Source organism: Haliotis rufescens, unplaced genomic scaffold (genome assembly GCF_023055435.1).
Source record: "Haliotis rufescens isolate VD_foot unplaced genomic scaffold, xgHalRufe1.0.p SCAF_7, whole genome shotgun sequence".
NCBI classification, from domain to species: domain Eukaryota; kingdom Metazoa; phylum Mollusca; class Gastropoda; order Lepetellida; family Haliotidae; genus Haliotis; species Haliotis rufescens.
Window position 1 is genome coordinate 43,651,272 of NW_025964361.1, and position 27,733 is coordinate 43,679,004.

Genomic DNA, 27,733 nt, shown 5'->3' on the forward strand with positions numbered 1-27,733 from the left:
GTTTGTTTGTGTGGCTGCTTGTACTAGTCCGGACTGATGCCGATTTATAGTGCTAGCTCACTGAGATGCCATGCCGCAGTTTAACATGAATACCCCACTCAGACACAGTATACTGACTCCGAGCCGACCAGTCCTTGTTTTAGCCCCTTAATGCCGAGCGCCAGACAGGGTAACAACAAGTACCATCTTTTAACGTCTTTTGGTATGACGCGGTCGGGGATCGAACCCCGGACCTTCCGCTCTCCGGGCGGATGCTCTACCACTAGACCACGGAGGCGGTGAGAGACAATAGTCAAACTGTATAACTAAGGGACTAAAAAGGTTCGGGATCATGAATACTTTGGGGATATTTTGTTGCAGTGAAGACAGAGCACACAATTTCATAAAAATATCCCCCAACCCTCAGCTTTTTGTTCTGTATATATTTTTTTGGCTTTAGGCCAGACCAATATAATTACTTGTTTTACTGGTTTTTAATCTTAAAAATACCAGAAGGCATGAGGAAAAAAACAATCACTTATCAAAATATGCCTATTACAATAGTAAACTACGGTTATAACGAACTCAAAGGGACCACTAATTTCAGTTTGTTGTAGCCATGGTTCGTTATATGCATATATACAGCATAACTACAGCAAATAGTCGAGACAAAAAAGTAAGTTTGTTATATCCGTCAGTTCGTTATATTAAGCGTGTTTGTTATAACCGTAGTTTGCTGTATGTTCTTGTGTGTCATACACACTAATCTTTTAGGGGTTCATTGTTTGCTTCAGATGCTGTCTCTCATAGTTGAAATATCTACGAAACTGTAATTCTTAATATAAAACGTTACTAGATAAAGTCATTTCCTGTCAGTGAATTATATCATGGCGTGTCAGCTTAATGTGGGAGGAAAGCCCAGAGTGATGCAGGTCTCAGACGTTTACCACGAAACCCACGAGCATGGGTATGGTGCTGACAAACCTAGAAACATAATCAGGGCGAACCGGGATTCGAACCCACAATCATAGGTTTCTGGTATGCCCAAGGCACACAATTCTGCACAGTGAATCGCGGCGCCTTAGATGACTGGGCCACCCGTGCCCCCACAATGAGATGAACTGTTAGCTTAACGAGATAATAAAAATCAAAGGTGTGTTCTGGAGAAGAGGTGATAAAATTGATTGAATGTGTATTTAGTATAAATTCCAGAAAAGATTGTTAATCTCATGACTATAATATTTAGGTTATTATTTGTGTCTCATATCAGTGTATGTGCGTGTAACAGTGCATAAAGAATTTGATGTCGGTAACGTAAGTACATGTTTGATTGGTATTCTAGAAGTCGGTGAGTAAATAAGAAAACACAACTTTATGGATAACAACCTCTGGCTTATTGCATATAGCAACGTTTCTGTGTAGATTCTTACACAGTTCTCAAGCTGGAGTGACTACGATCATTTTGGTGAAGCGTTATTCCCCCTTGGAACTAAAGCAGTTGCTACAACTAAAGTCTGACCCACATTGATGAAACATAAGTATGGGAGGCGTTGCATCAATGACTTTTTAAAGATTCACTTAGCAGTTTACTTATGTCGCTGAAGCATCTTCACCCAGATTCCATTTTCCGCTTCAAGGATACCAATTTTCTTGAATGTCATCGGAACCTGTTGAATATTCAAGTGATAATTAAATTACTAAAGTCTTCTTGTATTTACACCTATATCTGATGGTGGCAAAAACTGAAACAGAAGAAATATTATTCGATGGTGATGTATTTGATACGGTATCATAATTCCGTTTTAGACCTTAAGTTTGCAAGGTTTCAGTGACTGTTTTCAGCCTAGTTATGTTTTGATAACATTTGTTATTTTTTGGTCTATTTCTTTCTCCTGCCTGGTAGTTTGGGTAAGAAAATTAGAATAATCATTACTATCATGAACTAAGTACATCATTAATGTCTAACACATAACATGCTGAAGACATGTGTAAAAATATAATTATCCCGCGATATGCCAAGGAGAGGCACGGGCCACCGAGCTGTGGATGCCCGTGCCTATAATAAAACAGAAGAAGAGACTGGATTAAATGGCCGAGGGTGTGCAGGTACTAGTGGGCTACTAAGCTGCTAGTTGGGTATACCAAAATGCGATTAGATACAGCGAAACACGTGTGTACTTGAAGAGAGATGGTGCGCGAATGATGGACTATAGGATGTAACCAGAGACCATATAATAGATTATCTATTACATGGTCTCTGATGTAACAAAGGAGGGATGACGCTTGCGTGGGATCTATTGCCCCGGGCACGGTGCAGGGTGTTGACCCGGGGGTGATTCAGTTACAAGGGGTGATTAGGTTACGGGCGTAATTAGCCAATGGTTTGGATACGCAGGATAAAGTCATTTAGTAGTAAGTACTAGATGTAATTTTGTGAGGCCTTCATTGTGACATTGACTTTTTTCAATAATGATTCACATATATATTCATATTTCTTTATTAAGGAAGACTTGTCCAAAGAACAAATTGTTTAACTTGAATACTTTTAAATAAATTTGTTCTACATACAAGACATTATAATATTATAACCTTGAATATGACCTTGACTTTTAACATTGGCACAAACATTTGATGTAAAAAGCAAAGGTCCATATAGTTTTAGTGAAACCTTCTGCAATTGTGTCTCATGCACAGTAGGTGAGTGAGTGAGAGAGTTGGGTTTAACGCCGCTTTTAACAGTATCCCAGTCGTATCGCGGCGTGTCAGCTTAATGTGGGAGGAAAGCTCGAAGGGATGCAGGTTTCATACGTTTACCACTTCGGTGAAACCCACAAGCACGGGTATGGTGCTGACAAACCTAGAAAAATAATCAGGCGAACCGGGATTCGAACCCACAATCATAGGTTTCTGGCGTGCCCAAGGGACGCAACTCTGCACAGCGAATCACGGCGCCTTAGACGACTGGGCCACCCGTGCCCCCCATGCACAGTAGGTCCAATACTGATACTGGTGAGGCAACTGGCCATCAGCTGCCATACAAGTATATATACTTCTCAAAAGAAGTAAAGAACACTAGATTAATTCATATGACTACAGCTAACCTGGTGTGTATTCACCACAGCCTTCCAATTGTGTGTTCCTTAACTTGTTTTGAGTAGTATATGTAGCGGCCATAAAATTTCCGAGTCCCGTGATGGGATTCAAACCACGGACCTTCTGATCAGAGGTCGGACGCCTTGTCCACATGACCAAAGAGGTTAACCCCGTCAGCAAGCTGACAAGGTAAGGATGTCATCTGTGGGATGACTCCACGCCCTGCTACATACTCCCCCGTCAACAGAAGGCACGTCCCGGGCCGCATAGTAGGGTACTGAGGCTTATTTTGCTCAAATTTAATATGAACGTGCTCAGCCCCACGTTGGGCGCCAATGTAGCGGCCATAAAATTTCCGAGTCCCGTGATGGGATTCGAACCACGGACCTTCTGATCAGAGGTCGGACGCCTTGTCCACATGACCAAAGAGGTTAACCCCATCAGCAAGCTGACAAGGTAAGGATGTCATCTGTGGGATGACTCCACGCCCTGCTACATATACATCAAAATCACTTAACCAGTCATGCAAAAAATATAAAAAAGGACCCACAGGTATTCGAACAAAGCAGACAACTCAACAACTGAACGTCACAGTGACCTTGACCTTAAATAGAGGTTACATAAAACTGGTTCAAGGCTCCTCAGGATGACCTGCACCTTCCTGAGGTATCATTTAGATATTGTGATGTGCAAAGAAATTGATTTGTAGTAATTGTCAGTGCAAGCAAAATAAACAGCCGAGTGCTGTCGACGGCATCGAGGTTACTGCCCTTGTTTACATGAACATGGCAGGCTTGATCATTCAAAAAGGTTTGGGGATGGAAGAGTCGCTAGAACATAACTTGTGTCTCATCTACAGATTGGACACCAAGTTGTAAACACCAAATTTCTTCCACCTTCCAACATTATTAGGGGTCGTCGGGTAGCCTAGTGGTTAAAGCATTCGCTCGTCACGCTGAAGACCCGGGTTCGAATCCCGACATGAGTACAATGTGTGAAGCCCATTTCTGGTGTCCCCCGCCGTGATATTGCTTGAATATTGCTAAAAGCGGCTTAAAACCAAACTCACTCACTCACTCACTCCAACATTATTATGGATTCAAGAATGGAGGCATTCGACAATGACAAACTTCTGGACATTTGTGAGTGCCATTACTACAAAACCGGCATTGGGTACAAGCAGCCAGACACATACATGAATGCAATGCGCATTATAAGTGCAATAATCTTGAACACGACGTTAAACCCAGTTTCACCTCAACTTTCCAGTTAAACGATTAATTTGTCCATATGTAATGACGCATGGGACTCACGTCAATATTCTATTTCCACATTTTTTCTACTTACATGGGTATAGTTATCATGTTTCAAATGATCATAAATAAAGAAGGATAGACATTTATATACAATGTTTTGTTACCTGAGTTTTCTCACTCCTGATTGGTTTAAAGTTCTGCAGAAGTCTGGCAATCCCAATCTTTGCTTCCATTAGAGACAGTCTCATCCCAATACAGTTCCTAGGGCCGGCACCAAATGGCACATATGCAAGAGGATTGCGTTTTCCTTTTGCTTCAGGGGTGAATCTAGGAACATGGACGTTGGAAACATAAGGCCAAACTCACACTCTGGCGCAGTGATCACTTAGCATTACGCCACTGCCACAAGCTTATTTACATATCACGTAACTAGGCCTTTCTCTTGTTTGTAAACAAACACGCTTCTTCTGAAATAAGTGCATACTGGCACACGCAAAGTCTTTGCCCATAGCTACCTTATTAATGACATTTTACACACTTCCACACACGTCTTAAAACATAAATTCCCATTCCTCAAGTTATGTGCACTTGATGACCTTGACCCTCAATTTCAGTCAATTACATGCCTGATTTTTTTAATTTGAAAATGTGCTGGAGCTCAGTACACAAATAATATAAACAAAACTTTTGATTGACCACCATAGCGACATTGAATTTTCAAGGAATGTCCCTCAAAACCTTACCACATCAATACTACATCCTATGCATAATATACATGTGTACCAAATCCCACAATAATACACACTTTTTGAGTTATCATGAACCTAATACAATTTTTTATTGTATGACCTTGAGAGTGAACTTGACATTTAATACTACATATGTTTGTCGTACATAAGTATTCAACTAATATAATCACAATACGCATAAAACTTTAAAACTGTTTGCCGAAAAAATTATTTTCGTGAAAATGGCAAAAAAATAATATGAATGACCTTGACCTTATATGGAGGTCACTCATGAGATTGACCTACAGTAAATCTTTTGTGAGTTAGGAGGTAAACAAACTTTTTCAGGCTATGACATAGACGATTACCTTGACCCTTGACCCTTGACATGAGTGATCAATGTGTCCCAAAAAAGAAGGCCATGTACATCATATGCCATCCTTGCCATGTCAAAGTACCACATGCTTCCAAAGACATTAAAAGAATGTTGGCTTGCAAAATGAAATCATGGACAACTAGTAAAGAATTATAGCCTTCAAATGTCATTGTGGACTACCATCATTAGATTTTTAGTTGTCCAAACACAATTCAGTAGTCTTGGGCTGAGATGAATTTCGAGTGAGTGAGCGAGCTTGTGTTAACACTGCTATGAACAGTATTCCAATTATATCACAGCATGTTAGCTCAATATGGGAGGAAAGCCGGAAGTGATGCAGATCTCACATGTTTACCACTTTGGTGAAACCCGTGTGTATGGGTAGGGTGCTGACAAACCTAGAAACAAAATTTGGGCAAACCAGGATTCGAACTCGCAATAATAGATTTCTGGCATGCCCAAGGGACGCAACTTTGAACACCTTACACGGCTAGACCATCCAAGTCCTAGATGAATTTGAAGGCTGATGTATACCTTTCTGGATCAAATCTCTCTGGGTCTGGCCAGTACTCCTCGTCATAGTGGATGGCAATCACAGGGATCGCTATGTCCATCCCACTCGGGATCTTGATCCCGCAGACCTCAACGTCCTGAGTGCAGTGCCGGTCGAACCTGCAAGTGAGTCATTAAGAAATTGACTTACTCAATCATGTACACATGAATATATTTTCTTACTGGAAGCTTATAGTGATGCTTATCAATCTGTTTCTGGTGGGTTAGCTTAGCGGTTTAAGCGTTTGCTCCTCAAGCTGAGAACTGAACTTCTACATCACATTTAGCACTTACATGGACTTTACAAAGTGTAATAAAAGTGTCATGTGGTGTGAGACATGTTTTATGGGACCTCTATATCTTGTGACCTTGACCTTAATACAGAGGTCACTAAAGCAATTGTGGCCCACTGACCCATTTACAGGGAGAAATAAAATTGAGGAGACATAAAACAAATGAAAAAAACATCCTGCCCCGAACTTCTGCAGAAATGCTGACCTGGTTGCTGGAGGAAAGAGTCGGAGTGACTCACTGACACACATATCCAGGTAATGAAGCTCGGCACACTGCTCATAGGAAACATCATGCTGGGTAAAAAAGAAAAAAAGGCTTTTCTTAAAGAAGGATAACACAAACTAATCTTCTTACACTTGATAAGGGGGTATAGGTGGCCAAGTCGTCTAGGGCGCCGTGATTCGCTGTGCAGAGTTGCGTCCCTTTGGGCACGCCAGGAACCTATGATTGTGGGTTCGAATCCCGGTTCACCCCGATTATGTTTCTAGGTTTGTCAGCACCATACCTGTGCTCGTGGGTTTCACCGAAGTGGTAAACGTCTGAGACCTGCATCACTTCGGGCTTTCCTCCCAAATTAAGCTGACACGCCGCGATATAACTGGAATCCTGTTTAAAGCGGGGTTAAACCCAACTTTGATAAAAAAGATGACCAGATGGATATGAATCTGGAAATGATTTGCGAAATCTCTTTTTATTTATGATTCAATTGGTGACACTTAAAAGTAGAAATAAGTTCTCTTAGTTGCACATTGGTATGTCACTGGTAGGTTTGTATTTAGGAAACAGTTTCATGAGAGTCTGTTTGACAATGATCAAATGATCAGATCATATCATCAAATGCTGAAAATTCATGTATTGTTGACGTGGTTCAGCAACCACCTTATTTAGCATGATTCCATAATGGATTGCACTGATTACATATTAACATGGATGCAAAAACTGGAAGTGTCTGCAAGAACTTGCTTAAACAGCAGCAGACCCTTCTTCGTTGATTTCCACAAAGTTTTAACATACCACATTGTACACCCAGCCTGAAAACATAGCTCGTTGCCTTGACCATAATCAAGACAACTTGGTACAAGCCAACAATTACCATATCTCAGGGTTGTACAAGTACAAGTACATCAATAACTGGCAATGAACAATACTACCATGTTTCACCATAACCTCAAAGATGACCTTGACCTTTGATAGACATGTCACCAACATTTCATTGGTTGGATTTGTAAAGATAAAAGCAGATATAAAGTTCCATGCCTGTAGAGTGAGTGAGTGAGTGAGTGAGTGAGTGAGTTGGGTTTAACGCCGCTTTAAACAGTATTCCAGTTATATTGTGGCGTGTCGGTGAAACCCACGAGCATGGGTATGGTGCTGACAAACCTAGAAACAGTTGGGGTGAACCAGGATTCGAACCCAGAACCATAGGTTTCTGGTATACCCAAGGACGCAAATCTGCACAGCGAATCGCGGCGCCTTAGACGACTGGGCCCCCCGTGCCCCACGTGCCTGTAGGGGTATAACCAGGACCTTAACTGACCTCTTAACATAAATGCAATTGATATGGTGATGAGGAAGGAATTGTTCAGAACCACGCAAAGATAAAGTTCAACGCCTATATGGGTAAGCATACCTGAGAATCTGACGATGATATACCGGTAACCGAAGTTTGAAAAATACTAAATGCTGACCTTGACCTTTCACTGATCATTACCCAAATCCTTTTAAAGCAGGGCACATCCTAAATAGGTATATACCAAATTTAATAGCAAACACATCAATATTACTTTAAAAAGTTTGATCACAAATGTTTTTCTATCTTGTGACCTTGACCTTTGACATTATCATTGTTCATGTCATAAGAATGCCCCGAGTCTATTTGGAAGAAGTTTGTGGAAGTATAATCTCTATTGTTAATAATCTTTGTGCAGACATCATGACAGGCTTCATGAGGCTGCTTATTATTAAAAAATCATCATGATCACATTCATCAACATTGTGCTGCGTATCCTCACTGAGCGTTCTTGTGATCCGGTACTCACATTGTCTCCCAGCACCCTGTCCACCTCCTGGATGGCTCGTTCACAGATGTCCGGGTTCAGGGCCAGTTCGTAGATCAGGAAAGCCATGGTGGTGGCTGTCGTGTCGTATCCCGCGATCAGGAAGGTGAGAGCCTGGCCGTGGATGTCATTAGTTGTCAAGCCTGGTATGAAAACGATTGCAAACAATTGACAAAAAATGTCATCAGGTTCTGTAGCTCACCAGAATTGTTGGGAACACTAGAGGTGAGGTGGAATGATGTTTAACGTCGCGTCCAAGATTATTGCACTTATATAGCGACGTGCATGCACGTGTGTGTGTTTGTGTGGCTGCTTGTACTAGTCCGGACTAAAGCCGATTTATAGTGCTAGCTCACTGAGATACCATGCCGCAGTTTAACATGAATACCCCACTCAGACACAGTATACTGACTCCGAGCTGACCAGTCCTTGTTTTAGCCCCTTAATGCCGATGCCAGACAGGGTAACAACAAGTACCATCTTTTAACATCTTTTGGTATGACGCGGCCGGGGATCAAACGCAGGACCCTCCGCTCTCCGGGCTGACGCTCTACCACTAGACCACGGAGGTGGTCTGGAATGAGGTTTAACATTATGTTTAAGATGGGTTTAGTTACGAGTATATAGTGGAGTGGCCTTTCGACCTAAGATGACTAAGATGAAAGTACACCAAAATGTTTCAGAAATGGCTACACAACAGGCATCCTATGGTATTTCTACTGAATCAAACTTTGATACATTATAATAGTTGTCTGTGTAGGGGACCAGTCTTGTAATTAGAGTGTAGCAGACACAAAGGTATATGAAGGACAAAACATGCATGTTAAACACATACAACTTATGTGCTGAGTATCAAAATTCTTTAAGGAACATGCAGTTTTGTCTTAAGAAATGACAGTTCTAGCCATCATGTTATAATCTGATCGGGGGCACAGGTGGCCCAGTCGTCTAAGGTGCTGCGATTCGCTATGCAGAGTTGCGTCCCTAGGGCACACCAAAACCTATGATTGTGTGTTCGAATCCCGGTTTGCCCCGAATATATTTCTAGGTTTGTCAGCACCATATCCACGCTTGTGGGTTTCACCGAAGTGGTAAACGTCTGAGACCTGCATCACTTCGGGCTTACCTACCACATTAAGCTGACACACTGTGATATAACTGGAAAACTGTTAAAAGTGGCGTTAAACCCAACTCACTCACTCACTTTGATCTGATCAAATTTCAGGTTCCCAAGTTCAAAGATACCTGTTCTGGGGTCATTCAAACAAATTTTAGTTTAAACATAATAGGGTAGATTTTATAAACTTAACATAACAAACCACGACAAAAGTACTCGGTTCAGCCACACATGTAAGACTAGTGCAGTTGCTGTCGTGTCAAATCTCCCATCAATTTCACTCACCCTTGCTATTCCAGGTCTGCGACGTCATCAGACTGTCGCTATGATCAATCTCCTTGTCTACCTCCTCACTACCAACCTCTGCATCTATCATCATCTGGAGGAAGTCGTTACTTTTCTACAAAGGAAATTGCTGAAATAGTTTCAAGTCCATAGAAAAACACATCTGTGGCCATCAAATGACATGGAAAAAACGACACAGTTCTAGTTTTTTAAATAATTGTTTTTCTAAATTTGAACACAATTCAATATAAATCGAAACTCCTTGATTTTAGTCATATATTATGTATGGTACCTGCAGCTGGTTCTTTTCATGAATAGGGGATGATTCATGATTAAATGTTACATCATGTATTTGGTGGAGGGGGAGGTGTCAGCAAAATATAATACCATTTGTCCATTGCTAATCACCTATCAGCGCTAATGAACTGTTGGCTTCCTTTGTCAAGTTTCCACCTTTGTTATCTTATTACTTTTGTTGTTCTTATATGTACATGCATATAATCTCTGCCTCATGGCACTCATTCATCTGATGAAGGAGTAAGCATATACTCCGAAATGTTGTGTTCCTCATAAGAAAGAAGTTGACATCAATAATCTCTCTTTCACTTCTAGATGACATTCAAAGACATGATACAGTCCAAAATCTTACAAATATATCATTATCTACAAAAAAGAACATTGGTAGTGAGAAGAGCATTGGAATTGGGAGAAGACCTAAGTATTTAGAAACAGTAGTTACCTCCCTTGTCTTCATTTACAGCAAACAATAATTATTTACTCCATGTTGTTAACGCTTCGACCCCGTGAACACAATTACCTGGGTACTGCTTCTCCATTGTTTGATGGCATCATCAGGGACCTTAACAAAGAAATGGGTGAGGCTCTTCGACGCCGTGAACACAATTACCTGGGTACTGCTTCTCCGCTGTTTGATGGCATCATCAGTGACCTTAACAAAGAAACGGGTGAGGCTCTTCGACGCCGTGAACACAATTACCTGGGTACTGCTTCTCCGCTGTTTGATGGCATCATCAGTGACCTTCACAAAGAAACGGGTGAGGCTCTTCGACGCCGTGAACACAATTACCTGGGTACTGCTTCTCCGCTGTTTGATGGCATCATCAGTGACCTTCACAAAGAAATAGGTGAGGCTCTTTGACGCCGTGAACACAATTACCTGGGTACTGCTTCTCTGCTGTTTGATGGCATCATCAGTGACCTTCACAAAGAAATAGGTGAGGCTCTTCGACGCCGTGAACACAATTACCTGGGTACTGCTTCTCCATTGTTTGATGGCGTCATCAGTGACCTTAACAAAGAAACGGGTGAGACTCTTCGACCCCGTGAACACAATTACCTGGGTACTGCTTCTCCGCTGTTTGATGGCATCATCAGTGACCTTCACAAAGAAACGGGTGAGGCTCTTCGACGCCGTGAACACAATTACCTGGGTACTGCTTCTCCATTGTTTGATGGCATCATCAGGGACCTTCACAAAGAAACGGGTGAGGCTCTTTGACGCCGTGAACACAATTACCTGGGTACTGCTTCTCCGCTGTTTGATGGCATCATCAGTGACCTTCACAAAGAAATGGGTGAGACTCTTCGACGCCGTGAACACAATTACCTGGGTACTGCTTCTCCGCTGTTTGATGGCATCATCAGTGACCTTCACAAAGAAATGGGTGAGGCTCTTCGACGCCGTGAACACAATTACCTGGGTACTGCTTCTCCGCTGTTTGATGGCATCATCAGTGACCTTCACAAAGAAACGGGTGAGGCTCTTCGACGCCGTGAACACAATTACCTGGGTACTGCTTCTCCGCTGTTTGATGGCATCATCAGTGACCTTCACAAAGAAATAGGTGAGGCTCTTCGACGCCGTGAACACAATTACCTGGGTACTGCTTCTCCATTGTTTGATGGCGTCATCAGTGACCTTAACAAACAAACGGGTGAGACTCTTCGACCCCGTGAACACAATTACCTGGGTACTGCTTCTCCGCTGTTTGATGGCATCATCAGTGACCTTCACAAAGAAACGGGTGAGGCTCTTCGACGCCGTGAACACAATTACCTGGGTACTGCTTCTCCGCTGTTTGATGGCATCATCAGTGACCTTCACAAAGAAATGGGTGAGACTCTTCGACGCCGTGAACACAATTACCTGGGTACTGCTTCTCCGCTGTTTGATGGCATCATCAGTGACCTTCACAAAGAAACGGGTGAGGCTCTTCGACGCCGTGAACACAATTACCTGGGTACTGCTTCTCCGCTGTTTGATGGCATCATCAGTGACCTTCACAAAGAAACGGGTGAGGCTCTTCGACGCCGTGAACACAATTACCTGGGTACTGCTTCTCCGCTGTTTGATGGCATCATCAGTGACCTTCACAAAGAAATAGGTGAGGCTCTTTGACGCCGTGAACACAATTACCTGGGTACTGCTTCTCTGCTGTTTGATGGCATCATCAGTGACCTTCACAAAGAAATAGGTGAGGCTCTTCGACGCCGTGAACACAATTACCTGGGTACTGCTTCTCCATTGTTTGATGGCGTCATCAGTGACCTTAACAAAGAAACGGGTGAGACTCTTCGACCCCGTGAACACAATTACCTGGGTACTGCTTCTCCGCTGTTTGATGGCATCATCAGTGACCTTCACAAAGAAACGGGTGAGGCTCTTCGACGCCGTGAACACAATTACCTGGGTACTGCTTCTCCATTGTTTGATGGCATCATCAGGGACCTTCACAAAGAAACGGGTGAGGCTCTTTGACGCCGTGAACACAATTACCTGGGTACTGCTTCTCCGCTGTTTGATGGCATCATCAGTGACCTTCACAAAGAAATGGGTGAGACTCTTCGACGCCGTGAACACAATTACCTGGGTACTGCTTCTCCGCTGTTTGATGGCATCATCAGTGACCTTCACAAAGAAATGGGTGAGGCTCTTCGACGCCGTGAACACAATTACCTGGGTACTGCTTCTCCGCTGTTTGATGGCATCATCAGTGACCTTCACAAAGAAACGGGTGAGGCTCTTCGACGCCGTGAACACAATTACCTGGGTACTGCTTCTCCGCTGTTTGATGGCATCATCAGTGACCTTCACAAAGAAATAGGTGAGGCTCTTCGACGCCGTGAACACAATTACCTGGGTACTGCTTCTCCATTGTTTGATGGCGTCATCAGTGACCTTAACAAACAAACGGGTGAGACTCTTCGACCCCGTGAACACAATTACCTGGGTACTGCTTCTCCGCTGTTTGATGGCATCATCAGTGACCTTCACAAAGAAACGGGTGAGGCTCTTCGACGCCGTGAACACAATTACCTGGGTACTGCTTCTCCGCTGTTTGATGGCATCATCAGTGACCTTCACAAAGAAATGGGTGAGACTCTTCGACGCCGTGAACACAATTACCTGGGTACTGCTTCTCCGCTGTTTGATGGCATCATCAGTGACCTTCACAAAGAAACGGGTGAGACTCTTCGACCCCGTGAACACAATTACCTGGGTACTGCTTCTCCGCTGTTTGATGGCATCATCAGTGACCTTCACAAAGAAATGGGTGAGGCTCTTCGACGCCGTGAACACAATTACCTGGGTACTGCTTCTCCGCTGTTTGATGGCATCATCAGTGACCTTCACAAAGAAACGGGTGAGGCTCTTCGACGCCGTGAACACAATTACCTGGGTACTGCTTCTCCATTGTTTGATGGCATCATCAGTGACCTTAACAAAGAAACGGGTGAGACTCTTTGACCCCGTGAACACAATTACCTGGGTACTGCTTCTCCGCTGTTTGATGGCATCATCAGTGACCTTCACAAAGAAACGGGTGAGGCTCTTCGACGCCGTGAACACAATTACCTGGGTACTGCTTCTCTGCTGTTTGATGGCATCATCAGTGACCTTCACAAAGAAACGGGTGAGGCTCTTTGACCCCGAGAACACAATTACCTGGGTACTGCTTCTCCGCTGTTTGATGGCATCATCAGTGACCTTCACAAAGAAATGGGTGAGACTCTTCGGCGCCGTGAACACAATAACCTGGGTACTGCTTCTCCATTGTTTGATGGCGTCATCAGTGACCTTAACAAAGAAACGGGTGAGACTCTTCGACGCCGTGAACACAATTACCTGGGTACTGCTTCTCCGCTGTTTGATGGCATCATCAGTGACCTTCACAAAGAAACGGGTGAGGCTCTTCGACGCCGTGAACACAATTACCTGGGTACTGCTTCTCCGCTGTTTGATGGCGTCATCAGTGACCTTCACAAAGAAATGGGTGAGACTCTTCGGCCAGAGGCTTATGTTCAACAGCTTTAACAATGGAGCAAGGAATGGAAAGAAGACTGAAAGAGATGATGTAATAGAGAGTTGGTGTATGTTGTTTTACACCTCAGTCATCAAGCTGACTCATGGCAGCCTGTACATTATCAAGTGTAAGCCTGGGTGCAGTTGTACAAAACAACCTTAGTGCTACGACTGTTGTAAATCTCTGTTAAGGAATGGGACTTACGATCACCTTAGCGCAAGATCGCTCTGTAAAACGGCACCCAGTCAAACATGTGATTGGTGATAAGCAAAGACTGATACCATTTGGTGGTCACAATGACAGATAATAAGGCAGGATGTTCATTATAGTGAGTGAGTGAGTGAGTGAGTGAGTGTGGTTTTTTGCCGCTTTTAGCAATATTCCAGCAATATCACAGCGGGGGACACCAGAAATGGGCTTCACACAATGTAACCATGTGGGGAATCGAACCCGGGTCTTCTGTGTGATGAGTGAATGCTTTAACCACAGGGCTAACCCATCGCCCCGATGTACATTATAACCTCTTTACCCTTGTTAGTCAGCTCAGGGAGAAATCATAGGGTGTTGGGAACCTATTCAGTCACAGAATCCCAAATGTTTTGTCTCTTATGCCACAGTCAGCAATATTCTAGCTATTTCAGACAAACCAGTAATTGATATTATGAAAACTAACTAGGGGTCCAGAGGACCCCCAATTACTATTTTCGAGTGTCCTTTGAGGAAATATGAGGGTCCTGTAAAGTAATGAAATGGTGAAGTGTACTGTACCGTAAGATTTAATAATTACTTTAATCACAGGATCTTTATATTTCTTGTTAAGACTTTGGTACAAGGAATATTGTTGTGCATCCCTTGGGACACAATATATATTTATTTCTGCATCCATTCTATACATTTGAGCATTGTGGAAGCATATTTCTGAGTCATGTAAAACCCTGATGAGAAGTGTCGTACAAGGTTTGGGTAAGACAAGCATACTGGGGACCTATAACCCAGAATCCCCATGGGTAAAGGGGACAAGAAGGAGAAATATGTTTGTATGTTTAACACCGCACTCAACAATATTCCAGCTATATGACGGCGGTCTGTAAATAATTGCATCTGGACCAGACAATTAAGTGACTGACATCATGAGCATCAATCCAGGCAATTGGGATACACAGTGTACACAAATCAGTACCATCTTGAGACACTTACAAATCAGGATAATCAGCCAGACCTTTGGTTTAAAAAATGCCTGGGCTCCCGTCACAAAAGCATTGTTTGGATCATTCTTTGAGTCGATCTCAATGCCGAATGCTGTGCTGCAAATGGTGTCCATGGTGTACGCACCAGTCAACCTGTCAATAACAAGAATCATCAGAGGACATAGCCCCCCCATTCTGGTGCAATTCAGAAATGAGTTTGGCTACTTATCCCCCACTTTTGGTTCATTGCCATTGGATACCTTCAGTTCAGTGAACAAAAAAATAAGGCTGTATATCGCAAATCATCGAAAGGCACCAGTTCACCATTAGATTAATCTGTTTGTCAAGTTTCAATCTCATTAAAATCAGATCAGACCAACCTTGCATGAACTTTGACCGGCCAATGGGAGGACTGACAAGAAGTCGACATAAGCCAATCAGAAGGCAGCTTTCAAATTGGCAACTATGCTTCAAAACATATTTTGATGAATTCTCGACTAAAAATTTGAAACCTGAACAAAAGAACATTCTGGAATGGTGAATAGATGGTCTACATTGTATGGATTCAGTTGTTAAACCCGAAACTATCATTTGGAATACACCGTGTTAAAGTTTTCGAGGTTACTAGAAGACCAACCTGTAGGTCCCGTGACCAAATCATGGAAACAAAGGTTTGAAAGTGTTTTTGAGTTTCCTGATGTATACTGAACAATTTTGACTTGGGCTGCCCGGTTGAAAATCCCGAGGATTTTGGGAAAGGGTCAACAAAAGTCACACAGGGGTCAAAATTCAAAATTGTGTCGATATGCATATCAAATTACTCGTCCAGTCATAAGAAACAGTTAAGTTAACATTGTCCGATAGTCATGATTTTAGTGTCTAATAATATGTTTTCTGACATGACAAATTCAACCAAGCAACTTTTAAAAGTAAAAAGGGTTACCTTGGCCTTGAAAATCGAAAATGGTTGGCTGCATGAAGAATTGTAATGCTTCAGCAAAGTCACAGGATCCTTGGCCAATAACGCAGCATATTTCAGAATCCATTGTCCAGTAATGCTTTTCTAACCTCACTTTAGTGCACAGTTCATCATCCTACTCTGTGTCATACCGATCAGATGCAGAGTCGGAATCACTGTCACAATCACTTGAATCTAGAATCTGTGTCCGATTCTAGAGAGCAGTTTGCTCTGGCATCACTCAGATGTTCAGGCAGTGCTGGCTGTGAATACCGTATTGGCAAGTAAGCATTTCTGGACAATGGATTCTGAAATATGCTGCGTTATTGGCCAAGGATCCTGTTTCCAATGACTTTGCTGAAGCATGGCAACCATTTTCGATTTTCAAGGTCAAGGTAACCCTTTTTACTTTTAAAAGTTGCTTGGTTGAATTTGTCATGTCAGAAAATATATTATTAGACACTAAAATCATGACTATCGGACAATGTTAACTGTGTTTGTGAATTTCACCGACTGCCAAAAGTGCGTTGACCTTTCAACGTTTTTGGCCATAGCTCCCCCATTTAAGGTCGGAAGTATAACAAACTATATATTTCTAGGTTCCTTATGACTGGACGAGTAATTTGATATGCATATCGACACAATAATGCCCGGGATTTTCAACCGGGCAGCCCAAGTCAAAATTGTTCAGTATACATCAGGAAACTCAAAAACACTTTCAAACCTTTGTTTCCATGATTTGGTCACGGGACCTACAGGTTGGTCCTTGACTAGGTTGCATGATTAAAAATCACATTCCGACTGACACTTTCATGATCTGGTAAGCGATGCTCTAAGAGAACTAAGATCTGATTTTAATGAGATTGCTTTCTACAGAATATTTTGATGATGTAAGGACAAGTCAGGGTTAGCCTTAGGACACAACCTTGGAATTTTATTTAAATGCCCCTACATGTAATCTTAATAATAGGTTGCATTTTTCGATAATAGGCTGCACTGGTGCATGTGTTGTATAGCTATATCAGCCCTGATTAGTATTGATTCATGTAAATACATTAAATCTCACTTACTCTTTCACTTCAAATTCCTCTCCAGACTCAGCCTTGACCCTGAAGTTTTGCACCAGATTATCTGAAGTTTTGTTAACCAGACCAACCATCTGTAAAAGTACACACAGAAATCAGGGTCCACAAAAAGCATGACCATTTTTTCAGAGTAAAAGTACTAATAATACCTTTGGGAGGATCATTATGTTTGGCCATTCAGTCAAAATTTCATTATATGCATATGAATAATGAAACTCAAGGTACAAAATAAATAACAGTGAGTGAGTGAGTGAGTATGGGTTTGTTTGTTTGTTTGTTGTTTAACACTGCACTCAGCAATATTCCAGCTATATGACGATGGTCTTTAAAATAATTGAGTCTGGACCAAACAATCCAATGATTAGTATCATGAGCATCGATCCACGCAATTGGGATACGATGACATGCATCAACCAAGTCAGCGAGCCTGACCACCCAATCCCGATAGTCGCCTTTTACAACAAGCATAGTCATCTTTTACGGCAAGCATGGGTTGCTGAAGACCTATTCTACCCCAGAATCTTCAAGGGTCGAGTGAGTGAGTGAGTGAGTAAGTTTGGTTTTATGTCACTTTTAGCAATATTCCAGCAATATCACAGCAAGGTCACCAGAAATTGGCTTCACACATTGTGCCCATGAGGGGAATCGAACCCATGTCTTTGGTGTGACGAGCAAATGCTTTAACCGCTCGGCTAGCTCACTGTCCTCTTGACTTTCAGTCAGGTGAGCTAAAATTAAAAGATCACTTTTGAATAGCTGTACTTTTAACCATGGAATACCTTTTTGAGTTTTCCTGAACTAAACGTTGGAGACAGCAGACTCCTGACGTGTTTCCAGTGATCGTCTTGTATTGTTGTCATAGCATAGTTCAGTGGGTAGTCATTCACCCCTTCAAACGCCTACAGACATAGGAACAAACTAAATAATGATTAAACATATTAGCTCCACAACTAACAGAGCCAGTGAATATATAGTAATGTATCAACACCAGAGTTTCAACTACAAATCAAATTTCACAACTTCCCTGATAACAAATAATAAATACAGTCACTCTTGGTATTCAGTATTCGCCTTATTAACCGCTCTGCTCCAACAAGCCCCCTTAACCAACTTCTTGACGAATCTGTAAGTCATCTTTATAAGCAGCCCCTACTTAGACTAAAACTATATATGAGAGCCCACATTTTCTTCAATCTCATTAAAATCAGATCTAGGTTCTTGTTGCCGCTAACCATAGATCTCAGGACATCCTATTACGTGTCACGTCAGAATGACCTTTCGGGGACTTTGACCGACCCCTGAGATGTCTAACAAGAAATAGATGCTAGCCAATTAGAAAGCAGCTTTATCGAGCCTAACGGCACTCGTTTCAACCTGGCGACTTCCATTTCAGACTACGCTTGAGAAATATGTTGACACAGTTCTCGATTAAAATTCTGAAAACTGAACCAATGAACATTACAGGATGTCTAGCATATGGTTGAGATTGTATGGCAGTGCTTCCAACTTACCATACAACGCCTCCTCCGTTCAAATGTTTATCTCACGGAAGCAAGAGATAGACAATAATATGGACAGAATCAGTCGTACGGGCCTTAACTGTTGTTCTGAATACCCCGTGTTAACGTTTTCGAGGTTGCATAATTTGAAAACACATTCCGAATGTCACTTTCATGATCTGCTAAGCGGCGCTTTGATTGGTCAGATGAAAGGTCGTTCTGACGTGACCCGTAATGGGATGTCCTCAGATCTTTGTTTAGCCTAGTGACAACTAAGATCTGATTTTAATGAGATTGCATTTTCTTGTTTATCTTACATAATCTTTTAAAGATAACTGCAGTGCAGAAGGGGTATACGGTAAACTTAAATTTGATTATGTTTATTTAACCATCGCTCATTCCTGTAAGTTTGTAAAACGTTATCTACGGCTGGGTAGTTTTGTGTAAAAACAAATTTGGAGACTTGGAAAAGAAATGGATCTGCAACCACCCGGCCACGTTTGAAATGTTGTCAATTTGTGCTGACAAAAAACATAAGATGTCTAAGATACCCATTAGTAGTTGTGTACTATGTGAATAGACAACAACAATTTTTTTAAAGTTTTAAATATAATTATATTTATTAAAAAAAAAAACCCATCTAGAAGTATTCTTTGAGTGCTGACTAAGCACTAGTACAGTTAATTTAAAAAGAATATAATTTAAGATGCAATCAATTGAAAATCAAGTATTTCATAAAATCAGCTGAGAGGTACAGTTTCTTTCACTCCTAAGGTAATAACGGCAAACATGATATATGCAGATGTTCCTGAGACTCAAGATTCCCAACTACCGTATTCACTATAATAAGTGTCCAGAGAGGAATAAACATGTCAAACCCTTCTGTTGACGAAGCAGTGGAACTTCTTCATGAGGACTTCCTTCATGATATTGATGTCAGTGATGAACATCATTGGGTAGCCTCCTTCAAATATCCTAAATACAGATGAAAAATGTAATCATTGTATAAGGCTTGTGTCCACTGTCTGGAGACCATACTAAGTCCAGACCATACAGGGATTTATCAGAGGCCATATTCGACCCCAAGTCTGCAGCAAATATCCAAGATTCAAATATAAAAACTTCCATTTCATGTTTATAAATAATTTTGTGGCTTTGTGTTTAACTGATGACAGGAATATAAAAGAGGAAAAAGTTCTAAAAATTAGGTTTACATTATTGCACAAAATGCAATGTTTAAATACAAAGTAAATCATGTTAAAATACCTGTGAAGTTTAAAAAATAGGAACTTTAAAATATCCCAATTTTTAACAAAATCATTATTTTTTCCCCAATTTGCCTGCTGTGGACAGTAAGTTGGGAATCCCAGATGCTGATGTGCCTCATTTACAAAGTGAGTTGGAATCCTGGGGCATACATTGCTTTGTGGGAGATGGCCATCGTCATTGTATTGTGGCCATTAATACTTTCAGTGGAACTCTGTAGGGATTCCTGGTTAGAATAGATCACCAGCAACATATGCTGGTTGTAGGGACTTGGTTGACTTGTCACCGTTACCATGGACGTTGCTCATTATATCAATCATTGGTGTTTCGGGTATAGAGGCAATTATTTATGGGCCACCATCAAACAAATATATGCTAGATGGACTATTTATGATAAAAACTTCTTGTAATTGTTTTTGAATATGAATTTAAATTTTCACTTTCACTCTGCCTTCATACTGGCTAGGTGCCTTTGTTAAGAGAGTGGGCATGGATGTGCCCCAGTGGTTAGAGTAGTGTCCCCTTGCCATAACAGGATACACTGAACATGGGTTTGAATTAGGAGATAAACATATTTTGGTGATTTCAGGGTTATTGAAAAAATAAATTACAAATTATTTGGTGGCATTTGATTGACTAACCAAGCAAGGCTTTATTCTGTTTATATTTCCAAAATCAACAAAAAGAACTACGCAGATTTATACAGTAAGTATATCAATTTTCGTGCATATAACTCCATAAATGCAGAAACATAACAAAGTCAATTCTTAAGTATTTGATGGCTGGAGATTTCAGTTGGAAGCAACAGCATGAACATGCTGAAAGATATTATGGATATAGTGGAGTAGCCTAGTGGGTATTGTGTTCACTTATCACACTGAAGATGAGGGTTTGATTCCCTGCAGAGGTACAAAATGTGACACCCACTTTTTGTGTCCCCGATTTCATATGATTTCATTGTTATATATTATTGAAACTGATCAAAATAAGGAAATTAATTCTTTTATCAAAAATAAAACTTGAACTCAAAGAAATTGTTAACAGATCCTATTCTTACCCAAAGGCTTTATCCTTCTTGTATTCTCGATACCATTTTTTCTCTGCAACCACTGCTCCCTGTTTCATTCAAAATGTTACTTACATGACATTAACAGTGTTATTGTACATGACATTAACAATGTTATTCTACATGAGATTCACAATATTATTCTACATGACATTAACAATGTTATTCTACATGAGATTCACAATGTTATTCTACATGAGATTCACAATGTTATTCTACATGACATTTAAAATGTTTTTTTTTCATGACATTCAAAATGTTATTCTACATGACATTCAAAATGCTATTCTTCATGACATTCAAAATGTTATTCTACATGACATTCAAAATGCTATTCTACATGACATGAGTTAAACAACAACACACAAACTCAAATAAAACAAAAATCCTTAAATTGCTCTAGACACACCACAAATAGCTTGATGTGGTATGGACAGACAGATGGATAAATGGACTTATTCAATGCTATATCTCACTGCACGTAATGCCTGGGACAGATACACCTAAATTGAAATCAAATTTCTATGATCCATTGTAACTATTATCACTCATTTTCAAAGTAATGTCAGCCTTACCTCAGAAGTCAAAATATGGAAATGTCCCAAGACAGGAGCTGGTTTGGGTCCTTTCACGCCGAGTTCCTTGAATACTCCATATTTACGAGTCATGTACCTGCAACACAAGAGTTGTTGAGTGGATGGGGTTTAATGTCTCGTTCAAGACTATTACTTACATAGTGAAGTAAGACTGAGATTAACATGGATACCCCACAGCATACTGACTCTGAGCTGACCAGTCCTTGTTCAATGTAGAGAGCCAGACAGGGTAACAACAATACCATTTTTTATGTCGCTTGGTATGACCACCGATTGAACCACTGACCTTCCCCTCACCTCTGGGCAGACGCTCCATCTGCTGGACCACGGAGGTGGTTAAACACAAGGGTAAGAAAGGAGTCTTTGAAACAGTCAGGAAGACCCGGGTTCGATTCCCGACATGGGTACAATGTGTGAAGCCCATTTCTGGTGTCCCCCGCTGTGATATTGCTGGAATATTGCTAAAAGCGGAGTAAAACCATACTCACTCACTCACTCATGCTAGGAACCAAATGAGATTAGATAATCGCAATAATTGGTTGTAAACAACCAACTTACAGATATATGTTCCAAATTCAACTTATTCTAGGATCTTAACTACTCTGGTCACTCCATCCAGACAATGAACATATTAGTACTATGTGAGTCAAGATCTAACAGTACAGATACGAGGTGTTACAATGTATTGTAGTGCTAGTTAACTTATATCAGGAGGGCGTCTAATAGTAAAACAACAAATAGAAATAGATGTCAGTGTGTATAAATCCTATTAAATACAAATTTAAGCTAATCTTTTTGGTAACATATATATTTTTGCGCACTTTTAAACATTAATTGGGGAAAGGGCATGAAATATCACCTCAAAGGATATAAAATGACCTCTGATAAATATTATATTTTTATATACTAAAGTTTTAATGTCGTTATAATTATAGTCCTCACTACTTGAAATTGAATCACAAAATATTGTAAAGATATGTGTGCTAATACTTATAAAGTGAAAACAAGCCATTCCAGCCAAAAAGAATTTTACTCACAAAAATGAAAATGAAAAAAATTGCAGAGTGCTCTTTTCAAGAAATATCCATCTTCCTAGCGATAAACATAAATCTCATTAAAATCAGATCTTAGTTCTCGCTGCTGCTAAACAAAGCTTTGTGATCTTCTTTTACCCTCATACATATGAAATAGCATTAGGCTACCTTGGTCTATCCAACAAGTGGTTTGTAATTTGAAATAACATAATAATTTTAATTATTATTTTTCAAATGTCAATAAATTTATAAGATCATTGTTACTTTTGCCTACAATATATTAACTACAACATTTCATCTTCACAAGATTTGCATATTTAAACTTTGTGTATAGAAGCTTTTACCAGTATTAGATCGATTTGTTCAAAGATTATTATCTCTGATTTCCTTGTAAGGTCACTTGATTGATGTTGTTGGTTGGATTGTTGTTTAACGCTGCACTCAGCAATATTCCAGCTATATGACGGCAGTCTGTAAATAATCGAATCTGGACCAGACAATCCAGTGATTAATGTCATGAGCATCGATCCACGCAATTGGGATCGATGACATGCATCAACCAAGTCAGATCCTGTTAGTCGCCTTTTACGACAAGCAGTCACATTTTACGGCAAGCATGGGTTGCTACTTGATTAATGACATTGATGAGAAATAAAAAGAAGTCCTTATTGAATAAGAAAATATGCGTTTTAGGGGAAACAGATATCACATTTAACAAAGAATCAATGAAACACGAACATACCAAACATATGCCAGGGTTAGAACCACTCCACACAGCAGCATGTACAAGATGGCCATCCATATCCCCATGGTGAAGTCAGACACGATCTCCTCAAACAAAGGTCAGCATGAAGGGAACTGTTCCAACAAAGTCAGTGTCTTCTTCAACAGGGAAACCTTTCAAGTTCCAAGCTGTCAATCCTTCTCCACCACTGAAATGATTTACAGAAGTAGGCTATATATATATAACACATATCTGAAGTGATGCAAAGGTGAAATGAATTTCAAAATATTTAAAGATATAACTTGGGGTAATAGTGGTAGTCTTACCTGTAGTGTCACCAAGTGGGTTTCTGGGTCACAATAGTTAGATCCCCACGAGTTAACTACCCCATGCTTATCACGACTGGTGACTGACAAGATTGTGGTGGTCGTGAAATCTGTGATATTTTCCCTTTTCATCACTGGTATGTTCTGATTGCATAACACACCTCTTGATAAAATACTTATAACATTGTTTAACAATGTTGTAAATTGTTATTTTTGGTTGCATTTTTTCTGCTTGTTTAAGATAATGTGAGATATTATCTACATTTCTTTCTTTAAGAAATAAATGATGAATGGGTGTTGTTTATTGTACAATAAAACACTGCAGGGAGAATAAACCATTAGGGCGGGGCAGTGTTTTATTGTACGATGAACAACAACCATGAGTCGTTTATTTCTCAAATGAGATATCAACATTATGTACAGCCTCTTTAAGGGTGTTGATAAAATATTCACACAATCCTCAGGTCGATTATCTGTACCTTTTCTCCAAATACCAATTGTCATATCTCTCCCACTTTTGGATGCGATCGTTCGGCCACTGCGTTCATCTACTTAGCCCAGCTACATCCATGGGGTACAACTTACTTCCCTCTCAAACATAATGTCGTCCAATATATGATGTCATCAATCTCCAGAAATGACATCATGAAAGAACAATGTTTTATCGTGAAATAAACCAGCTTCATTCTTCTTTGTGATTTATCATGTAGATATCTTATATAATGAAATAGAGACTGCTCCAGTCTAGTCATCATAATGGGTGACCGGGATGATATAGTGTGACATAGTAGAGTGGATCCACAACTTTGATGTCAGACAAAAGTCTGCCTGGCCCACACTTGATTCAAGACCTCAGTGATACATGAGGAAAATAGAATACTGCAGCATCATACAACATTTACTCAACTGTTTTGAGTTACGATTATGGAGGTGTACATGAGGTCAACTGTTACTATACACAGAAACATGTAAGATGAAATCGAACATCACAGATGTACCGGATGTGGAAGTTTAATTACCAATATTTTCACATGCTGATGCCACACCATTCATATTTTCTTTTGTCAGCACAGGTGGCCACGTCATCTAAGATGCTGCAATTCCCTGTTTGAGCTGAGTTTGAGTACCCTGGTCATGCCAGGAATCTAAGATTATGTGTAAATCCAAGATTTGTCTGGTATGTGTTTCTAGATTTGTCAGCAACATTTCGGTGTAAACGTCTTATACCTGCATCACTTGAGACTTTTGTCCCAATTACTAAACTCACTTAATAATATTTCTTGTTTTACTGATTATTGAGTGTTGATATGCAAAGAAAGAAAATTCTTAAATCTGCACTGGGATAATTTGAAGTTAATCTTTCTAACAAAAAATTACAAAAAATACCATAAAGTTTGTCATGAATTCACTTTGGTCTTTGGCACACAAATTAATAGCTGTGATAAATCTCACTTTAAAAACATTCTTGGTACATATTTATGCTTGCTTTATAACACAAGTATGTATATAGCAATACAAGTATTAACAAGCATATGTCGTTTTGTATAAATTCAGGGGTTTTCAAGCTATGTTGGTAATTTTCAAGGCTTTTCAAGGCTTTTCAAGGTTAGCACTAAAAGCAAAGACTTTTTAAAGAGGCCTGTAGAGATCCTAGAATAGGGAGATATCCCCCACTGCTTTAGATAGAGTGTTTGTTTGTTTGTTTTTTGTTTAACGCCACACTCAGGAAGATTCCAGCTATATGACGCTGGTCTGTGAATAATCACGCATGGACCAGACAATCCAGTGATTGACATCATGAGCAACGATCTACGCAACTTGGATACGATGACATGCATCAATTAACAAAGTCAGCGAGCCCGACCACCCGATCCCGTTAGTCGGCTCCGAGAAGCACCTTTTACTACAAGCATGGGTTGCTGAAGACCTATTTTCTACCCGATTCTTTACGGGTCTCCATGTATAGCCTATCTGATGATATTTTGACAGTTCGACTTCTTGGTTCGACGTCCAGCGTCCAGATGCAAATGTGTGGCTATTAAACTAAACTTTGGTCTACATCCAACGACAGTGTCTTACCTGTAGTCACTGCGTCCCCATTCAACTCGTGTATGCTGCAATAACATGACCCGTTTCATAAGTTACCGAGGCAAACGCCTATGCTCTACACGGCACATACCATGATGTACCGACACGGGTCTCTGCCTTCACTAATCAATTATCAGCTGCTAATCAAGAAACATCTGGAATCTGTGCACCTGTCTTCAACCTCTTACCTCCAATTACACGGAAGGGTTCGATGACAACCATGTAATCCAATCGGTCTACGGTTATCGAGCGTCGACCTAGTTAATTTCACCTCGGAAAACAAGCTTCCGTGTATTTTAGTAACGGTCAAAGGGAGATAACTTTGGGCATAAATGGGCATGAAGCTATTAAAGTGAAAGAAACGCCACGGCGGTTTATTAAAAACGGACCTATTAAAAAACGCTCTCACTTGAATTATACACAAAGACTTCAAAATACACGTTTTACGTGATTTGTCAGCTATATGCAGGTTAACTAGAAACTTTTACCAAGGTGCAACGAGGGATTAGTATCTGTCCTTAGTGTCTCACAACATGCATATATGATGATTACGGGGGACAAATAGTCCGTTATTTCGAGATTCGAGTGTGTTATTTGTAGAGGTAGGACGATACACCGATGTATCGGTGGATCGCGATTTGTTACTTCTCGATCCAAGTATCGCATACTAAGGGGGCCTAAAACATATCGATTCTGACCCTAAATGTTTGCTTTAATAACTGTTCCACAAAACACTAATCATTAGTTCAAGTAAATGGTGAAAACTTAAATATTTTCATTTGTTGTGCCATACTTGACACTGCCAACTGTAAATCATCAGTGTGCCAGGTATTTGGCCATCCTGTTTATGAAAAAGATGGCTTACGCACCACGGATACGAGCACATGCAAGTATCGTGATACGTATCGGATCGCACAGTTGGTGCATCATCCCAGCCCTAGTTATTTTATATAAAGAGGATATTTCATGTGTCGAGTGAAATATCATGTTTCTCTCATCCCCGTCACATGGAATATATCCTATTCATTATATGGTTGTCTTCCGAATATTTTTATTATTTAATTACAAATGTAAACCCTCCCTACATAACACGCAGGGACGGTTCGCCACCCCTTGTATTTGTGACTTAAAAAGCTGTTTCGTGTTCGCAAAATCTTTTAAAATATAAACAAAACTAACAAACATATTTAGGGTCACGGAAATTCTGTATCATACATATGGATGCGATTATATACAAAATCAACTTTCACTAAACAAACTATTCTTGAAAACTACGAGACAGCTGTTGGAATCGAAAGAATATATACGCTTGTCAAGTAACAAAAATGGCGAACGGACTAGATTGACGAGTTAAAAGAGAAATTTACAGTTTATAACGAAACATTTTCAAGAGAATAACAAACAACATGAAGCTATATTATCTCCATCAATGATCGTCTGTAATTATTTTGCCTTGTCAATGTGGAAATAACGTAAAAAGGAAGTCAACAGTTCGTGTACGGGCCAGACATTACGGTAAAGGGAGACAACTTGAGGGGAGGCCACTCTTGTATGACAATAATTCCGTCAAAGTGTTATGTCCACAGCAGGGAAATATCAAGTGTTATGTTTACAGCAGTAAAATGTCAAGTATTATGTTCACTGTGATGAAAATATCTCAAATATTCTCAACTTCGGAAAACTCATTCTTTCACACTGGTTTATAACCTCTAGTACATTTGCGCCACCTAGCGTGAAAATGTGCATAGAAACCTTTCGTTCTCATGACGTAACATTACAATTTGTGACGTGATGGACAATGGTAACTTCATCTCGGGTGCGTTGCAAGGCACCAATCGCTTG

The 27,733-nt window shown here is 40.5% G+C and overlaps 1 protein-coding gene across 2 annotated transcripts; it reads right to left on the minus strand.

Moving 5' to 3' along the window:
- Window positions 1–992: 992 nt before the first annotated feature.
- LOC124132691 (cytochrome P450 3A8-like) lies at window positions 993–26,189 on the minus strand. 2 transcript variants are annotated; one of them, XM_048387893.1, is made up of 15 exons: window positions 26,080–26,189; window positions 23,496–23,685; window positions 21,699–21,795; window positions 21,115–21,173; window positions 19,670–19,766; window positions 18,072–18,191; window positions 17,278–17,366; window positions 15,260–15,402; window positions 13,975–14,099; window positions 9,738–9,852; window positions 8,318–8,478; window positions 6,483–6,571; window positions 5,967–6,104; window positions 4,493–4,655; window positions 993–1,646 (listed from the first exon to the last, which is right to left on the minus strand). In XM_048387893.1, exons 2-15 carry the CDS (start codon window positions 23,561–23,563, stop codon window positions 1,566–1,568), a joined length of 1,545 nt encoding a protein of 514 aa, XP_048243850.1. In that variant the 5' UTR covers window positions 23,564–23,685; window positions 26,080–26,189; the 3' UTR covers window positions 993–1,565. The 2 variants fall into 2 exon arrangements, with proteins under 2 accessions (XP_048243850.1, XP_048243851.1); XM_048387894.1 differs by lacking the exon at window positions 26,080–26,189 and adding an exon at window positions 25,883–25,968.
- Between the last annotated feature and the right edge of the window lie 1,544 nt (window positions 26,190–27,733).

Coding starts and splice junctions, on each gene's coding strand:
- LOC124132691 (XM_048387893.1), bottom strand. CDS start 23,563: ATGGGGATATGGATGGCCATCTTGTACATGCTGCTGTGTGGAGTGGTT. Junction 15,403..17,277: donor GAGGAATTTGAAGTGAAAGA/GTAAGTGAGATT, acceptor TGTTATTGACAG/GTTGACTGGTGCGTACACCA. Junction 4,656..5,966: donor GAGAGATTTGATCCAGAAAG/GTATACATCAGC, acceptor CCATGTTCCTAG/ATTCACCCCTGAAGCAAAAG.